The sequence below is a fragment of the Sinocyclocheilus rhinocerous genome, unplaced genomic scaffold (assembly GCF_001515625.1).
Source record: "Sinocyclocheilus rhinocerous isolate Xijiao unplaced genomic scaffold, SAMN03320098_v1.1 scaffold232, whole genome shotgun sequence".
Classification (NCBI taxonomy): domain Eukaryota; kingdom Metazoa; phylum Chordata; class Actinopteri; order Cypriniformes; family Cyprinidae; genus Sinocyclocheilus; species Sinocyclocheilus rhinocerous.
The window spans coordinates 1175146-1182730 of NW_015641295.1; the positions used below are offsets into that span (position 1 = coordinate 1175146).

The following is a 7585-nucleotide window of genomic DNA, read 5'->3' on the forward strand; positions in this document are numbered from 1 at the left end:
TATATTTAACATTTTGTCCCCCGGCACATTTTGTTTTTTTTTTTTTTTTTCTAAGTACAAATTCAGTGAAGTGCCTCAAGGTAAAATGTTTGGTGAAAGATAGAAATACAACATCATTTTATGATAATGTGTGTGTGTGTGTGTGTGTTTATGCGTATCTATCTATCTATCTATCTATAAAAGCAATACATAATTTTATTTATTTATTTTATTTGACATTACATCATTCGCAATGCTTCATGCTGGCTATTTTTAAAGTTTTAATCATTATCACGGGGATATTTTTCTTCTTTCTGAATCACTATTGCTGGGCTTTTTTTAACTGACTGACAAACAAAAAGCTACATAAAAGAAAAGGCCCAGCAAACACTGAATGTTTCCCTAACGTTCAAATTACTCGCATCGGCACAGGCTACGTCATAATATGTCTATTACGCGTTGGTTTGTAATAGAATTCTAAATACCACGACTTTAGTTTGAATCTTCGCTCGGTTGAGTCTGCTCTTTTCAATGAATCGGTTTATTCGGTTCACAAAACTTCTCTGAAATGTTACTATGGACGGAGAGCTTGCACAAGTTTATGACAAGCTAAAATGAAGATTTATAGTTTTTTTTTGGCAATAGATGGCGCGAGACGCAAACGATTCAGAATGGACTCGTCACATCTTCAGCACCGCAGCAATGATGAGTAGTTTATCTCACAGCTGGATTCCAACCGTGTCTGTACGCAAGCATTTCTAACCCTCTCCTTTTAGGAAAATCTGATTCACACTTGTGTCCCATACCAGAACAACAGTCACAAAACTGACTGTTCATAACCGTAACCTTAAAATTATATTTTATTAATTAATTTATTTAATTGTACATGGCTTTGTCATTGTACCTTCCATGTTTCCCACCCTTACTGTTCTCATGTGGTATGATGACACGCACCTTGATGTTAAGAAACCCTTCTGTGTCACCTTGATATGAGGTAAAAAAAAAAAAAAAAACCTTTGTGTCATTCCGAATATTATTAACTTAATGCTGATTTTAATGAAGACGATTAAACTGAAATGTCTCACTTTGCCTGTATTCATTCTAGATATATGTTCAAAATTAAGATGAGCTATTTGGACACTTGTGGATCATGTTCAGGTAAAAGCATTATTTGTGATACTCTGCTAGGACACCATGCCACATGCTGCTTAAAAGTCACAGAAAAAATTCTGAACAACAGGGTAATGTTTGTGTATTACTCTATATATTTTTGTTTACTACTATATATTAGTTAAAATAATTGCACATAGTGCCGTTTCCACTTCAAGTCAACTATGGCAAATAGATTAATTGTTGTAATGTAAAAAAAACCATATAATATTCACAGAATAAATATTACACAATTTGTATTCGTCAGAAATATTTAATAAAAGTAATTACTGCTCATACATTTAGAGTCGAGACATTTATCTCGGGCAACAGTATGCAGTTTCTCTAAATGACCATTCGCTTTGTTCCATAATGTACAATTTGTTCTGTACAAAACACAAATGCTAAACTTTGTATAAAAAATATAAGTTAATTTAAAATTTAACTCTAATTAACAAAATAACAATGGTAATAATCAATAATTGTGGCAATAATAATATAATAGGAGCAATAATATTAATAACATAATAATAGTCTCTAAACATAGTGCATATGGGGGGAAAGACAACTGGTTGTGGATGATCTTGGTGAAGGAGGTGAGCGGTGCTGAATAGATCCTCTCAACTCGGACTCCGTAGTAGATGGGGGTTGGTAGCATTACTCCAGAGCGAACACACACTCGCATGCGCACGGGATCAGAAAGTGCATGACTGCCTAAGATAGCACCATTAGAATGTAGCTTACATCTCCAAACTCAATCTCTCTACACACAGTGCGCATGTCGCATGCCAATAATAATAGTCTCTAAACATAGTGCATATGGGGGGAAAGACAACTGGTTGTGGATGATCTTGGTGACGGAGGTGAGCGGTGCTGAATAGATCCTCTCAACTCGGACTCCGTAGTAGATGGGGGTTGGTAGCATTACTCCAGAGCGAACACACACTCGCATGCGCACGGGATCAGAAAGTGCATGACTGCCTAAGATAGCACCATTAGAATGTAGCTTACATCTCCAAACTCGGTCTCTCTACACAGTGCGGAGCCATGTGTTGTATTGGAACCGTTCCAATACAACCATTGGAAGCCATGTTTAACATCCCCATATCCGATGGTGTACACACCTTTGGTACACTTAAAAACTAACAAGCATCTTGAAGCAGTTTGTGACGGTATTGATTACATTCACTCATCAGTCCTGCAGTATTTACAGAAGGCCATCAGTCAGAGTTCCATCACTGTCTGCAGGGACTGCACGGATACAAAGAAGAAAAAAACCAAACTGAGTTCAGCCATTTGAAACGAAGGCAAACATTTTTGTTGGGTCGCAACTTGAAATTCACCTTTGCCTGCATTTGACAACATATTATGTAGAAGACATAAACCTTACTCTCCAGAAAGTGCAGTTGTCGGTGTCAGATGCATTTTCAGTTGCCCCATTCACTAAGCTCCCGTCCCATTGGTTACTGTTCTTTGCTCACACAAACTTTACAGAACGTCCCATAGAAACTGGAGCATAAAGCGATGAAGAAGTGTGACACTGCAAAGCATTATTCCTCTGCTGAGTTTGTGTAAAGAATGTGTTTGAATTACACAAAAACAATCATCTTTGAAGACTTGTGAATCATGTTGATTTGGGCGTGAGAGTTACAAAGTTTCATCCACAGTATGAACTTCTCAAGGTTTATTTCGATTTGGAAAAAGGGAACATAATATGTTGATCTTTCTGTTGTCATTAGCCTATTAGATATTTTTAAGTGCTGTGGAAACTGATTTCGATCCAATTCCTTTTAAAGAAACCAAACATGCAGGATTCTCATAGACTTACATTAGAAAAGAGGAACAGTTTGTCTGGTTTTATGGTGGATGCACCAGTTACTAAGATAGGATTGGTCAGTAATTTTGTTGTTGTTGTTGTTTGTTTTAGGTTGGGTTATTTTGAAGGGGGTTAGTCCACAGAGTTAAAGGGATAGGTCACCTAGAAATGAACATTTTTATTTACTCCTTAATTAGCAGCATAAATAATAGCACTATGAGCTTCAACGGGTTAAACTTCTTATCAGGTTGGAAGATGCTGCAGATCTCAGTGAGGAACACCGTGACTTGTGTGTGACTCCAGGAAGGTTCAGAGAAACTTATGCCGTCACAAAAGCTCTTTGCTTTGGAAGGACGCGCTTTAGGGGATTTTTGTTTTCAACTCCACTCAGAATAGGCTGTATTTCTTCATTCAAGTACTGCAAAACATTTTTGCTCAAAATATTATATAAAACATCCATCAGACCATGGGTTTATCGTGCCTCTTTCACCTCAAATGCGACAAAACATTCTTTCTGTCTGTCTTAAAAAATAAATCCACTCAAGTAAGCTTTGCGTATTTTGACCACAGCAGGACAAAACGTACCATTTTAAACTAGACGAACCATCTTAGTTACGAGTCACCCAACCAGATCGTAACTCGGGTTGGTATTTAAGGCCCCTTCAAATGTAAAACCACGAAAGAAACTGAAAAAAAAGAAAGAAAAAACACCTAAGCGAAATGATGCAGAAGCACCCTCCTAAGGAAAAGTACTGCCGTTCTGCTGAAGTGATCCCACACAGAGTGGACTTGAGTCCCAGCCATCAACGAGGGAGCCCTGATGTCATTCGAGTGTACGCCTCCGTCACCCACTGAGGTAACATTATGTTTTGTTTATTTTTCTGAATGTATCCTTCCCCGCCTGCCCTCTGCGCTTCCTCCTGTCTCTGCAGGAAGTGGGACTGTCCACAGGAAGACCAGTGTCTTTGGCAGGGTGTAGGTGGTGCTGTGGGACAGGTGCCACAGATTCAGTTGTCCACTTTTACTGGTCCACTGTCTGATGTCTCGCTCAGCTCAGCCTCGTCAGTGGAAGCCCACGCAGAGGTGTCCTCTCCTTGCACAATTCGTTCCCATTGGGCCAGGTTTTCCCTGCAAACACAGAGAGCTCTTCACATTATCACAGCAAAAACACAACAGTTGGTCTATAGCCTAAATGTTGCAAAACAATTACAAAAAATCCCGTCACAAATTAAGTGACTAAAGTGAGAAGTAGCATGTTTTGCTTTCACATTTTCACCTCTGGACATAAAAATGTGTCCCCGTTTTTTTTTTTTTTTAATTGCACAAAATTATAATAAGAAATGTTTCTTGAGCAGCAAATCAGCATATTGGAATGATTTCTGAAGAATCATGTGACACTGAGGAAAGGAGTAAGGATGCTGAAAATTCAGCTTTGCATCACAGGAATAAACGGCATTTTAATACATAAATCGATTGGTCATATGCATATGAGCTGAGGCAAGAGACTTCTTAAAAAAAAAAAATCTTACCAACCCTAAACTTTTGAAAGGTAGTGTACTATTTTAAATATATATTTTGGTTATGAAGTATATGGTTAATGGTGATTTGATTAATGGTAACAGTTGCTGTGTTGAACGTTTTGAATTTATTACAAAATTTTAAATATTGAATGTAATTCATGTCAAAAATTTTGACAAACTTGAATGAATTAGTTTCTTTTAAAATCTTACAAATGCATTTATGCTTAAAGTGCCCCTATTATGGGTAATGAAATATTTTAATATTTTGGTTTTGGGAGTCCCCAACAACAGGTTGAAATGCATGCAAGGGCAAAAAACACTTTCATTGTCTTATAATATGCATTTATTTCTTTTGACAGACAATAACTTTATACATGGTGCACTTTCAGATTTAAAACTTTGCAGGATGTTTTCATTCACTTAGAGCTGTGTTACACACTGCATGAAAGGCAATTTTCAAAAATCCATAATAGGGGCACTTTAAATGCTTAAAATGATCATTTTCAGATAAAATATAAAGTGTAACTGTTTATGAATTTCCTCACAATTTTTTTTTATTAAAAAAAGAAAGAAAATGAAAAGAAGAAGAAAAAAAACAAACAAACATGAAAAGTAGCCAAGAAGTGTTGCTGAAATAAAAGACAGCTTTGATTTGTTTAACTTTTTTTCTTGGTCACTACGTAATTCTCATACTTTAATTCATAATTTTTTTTTTTTATAATGGATCGAACTAACCGATAATAAAATTTGCATTTTTCATTACTGATTTTTTTTTTTTTTCATTTTATTGATTCGTTGTTACAACCCTAAAAATGCCATTCGAAGGCTGTCACTAGAGTAACAGAAGCAATGCTGTCAGGTGGTAAACTCTAAAACTTTGTTAACTCAATTTTTTTGTTTAGGTCTGTCCTTTTTGTTCCATTTATGTAGCATGCAGGCCAAAAACAGAGGGTGAAAATGGTTGACTATTAGACTCTCTCTTTCAATTAGAGATGTTGATGTCCTTTATTGGTCCCTCTCTGATCTCACAATGACCAGGGCTCCGGAGCGTCTGGGCCGGCTGCCCACACATTCCAGTTGGAAACCTGGTGCTGACGCAGTGGCACGGCTTTTCAAATTGCGCCGTCAACTGTGTTTGCATTCCCCACAGATCAAGGTCACCGAGGCTCGCAAGCATTCGACCAGTTTAGGGGCGCAGGGGGGAGAAGTTTAGACACGGACCCATCCTCACATCAGAACTAGCACAATGGCTACATAATGGAAGTCGGTTAATGTGACCAGAGCAAAGCAGCATAATTAACTCCAGTTTCAGAGCGGGAAAGAAAATGATGTATTGTATAAAGATTATGAATATGTGCTAAACTTATTGAACCTACAGTAGCTAAAGGGAATTATTCTGCTGCTTATTAGTCTGAAACCAAACAGGAGCTCTTTGAACAGTGTTTGAAATGCAACTTTCATGCCACAGAAAGAGGTCAAAAACCTGCTGATATAACAACATTACACTAGCTTTAAACATATATATGCAATATATATAATAAAACGGTATCACTTTAGAATAGGGACCAATTCTCACTATTAACTAGTTGCTTATTATTAACATGTTGGCTGTTTATTAGTACTTATAAAGCAGATATTCTGCACGACCATATTCTACATCCTTAATCCTAAACTTAACAACTACCTTACTAACTATTAATAAGCAGCAAATTAGGAGTTTATTGAGGCAAATGTCATAGTTAATGTTTGTTAATAGCGAGAATTGGACCTTAAAATAAAGTGTGACCAATAAAACCATACATAATTAAAAATAAAAATAAAATCTAGCATAGTATTAATATAAGCTTCAAATAATTTCATTAAAAATCAATTAATGATTTAAAATTATATTCATCACAACAAGCAATGCTTCCACTAAGTAATATTAGCCTGTAATGCACCATAGCCACTTGGCTCATTAATATAAAATTGATGTTGATGAGGTTGATGTGCGGTCACAGGTCTGCATATAGTGATTATAGCCATATTGAACAAGGCTCATCCAGAAATCTGTTTTATAATATTAGTTATACCAAACAGACTTTGAAATAGTAGTCAATTAGTTCAATTTGTTTAATTAAAGTGCTTACGATCACGGATAATTATATGACAGCATTGGAGCATTCATGCAGTCAAACATTGTGTTGAGCGTGTGACAGACCTGCAGGCTGTAAGCAGAGGACCGGAGGGAGGAAACAGCTCTGACAGGGTGGTGTAACAGGGAACAGCCACAGCATTGTAAAAGCCCACCTGAGAACATGAGAAAAACAGGACTCGGATAAGAAAGGAAAATTTAAAAAATGGCTTCTCAACTCAAATTTAGCATTTACTCTACAAGTAAATATAACCGCTAACCTAATGAGCTGCCTACCTAGGCAACTTTTAAGGCACATTTCCGACGTGAAGGCATGGGATAGGAAAAGCAACGTTCTTCTAGGAGCTTGATAATGACAGAAAGTTCTCATTTACCTGTCCCTGGGGAACCTCATCCTTTTTATCTCTGTCCATCATAGGGATGGGCTGCATTCCAATCTTCTTCATTTCATCCCCCTATCATTACAAACCAGATGAACAATTTCACTGAATTTCCTTCAGAGGTCTGGCCTGCAATTTGACATACCGCTCAAAACAATACAGAGACCTGTACAATGATTTACTTTATTACACAATATTGTTACAATAAAACGATTCATGCTTGGCTTACAATGATTAAAGCTTACCTCAGTCCAGAACTCAGCATAGATGTCATTGGCCGTGAGTCGTGTGACGGGCCACAGTTTGGTCACAGAGCAGAGATCACAGGCCGTCATCATCAGACCGATCACACGGTCCCTGCGGTGGACAAATAATCAACCAGCAATTCATCAACGGGATCAGATCAGGCTGTGAATTAATTACATTTACTAGGAATTCTCTACATTAACATCTATTGCTTTGCTTGAATTAAGTTGTAATATGTTTCAAAAAGCGGGTCATATAACATTAACAAAGCACCCACACAATAAATGCTGGGACAGAACATTATGTAATTCTCTTTTTCATTCATAGTTTGGTCCAATTGATCAAAAAAAAAAAAAAAAAA

General features: G+C 37.0%; 1 protein-coding gene across 3 annotated transcripts in view; it reads right to left on the bottom strand.

Moving 5' to 3' along the window:
* Window positions 1–3426: 3426 nt before the first annotated feature.
* The window catches only part of LOC107754764 (cAMP and cAMP-inhibited cGMP 3',5'-cyclic phosphodiesterase 10A-like), a 79333-nt gene continuing 75174 nt past the window's right edge, over window positions 3427–7585 (bottom strand). For all 3 annotated transcript variants that reach the window (XM_016571346.1, XM_016571347.1, XM_016571345.1), the window contains exons 19-22: window positions 7224–7335; window positions 6973–7053; window positions 6665–6753; window positions 3427–4072 (exon numbers count right to left, since the gene is read on the bottom strand). In XM_016571346.1, the coding sequence (XP_016426832.1) occupies window positions 3952–4072; window positions 6665–6753; window positions 6973–7053; window positions 7224–7335 (403 nt within the window). In that variant the 3' untranslated portion in view covers window positions 3427–3951. The remainder of the gene's footprint in view (window positions 4073–6664; window positions 6754–6972; window positions 7054–7223; window positions 7336–7585) is intronic.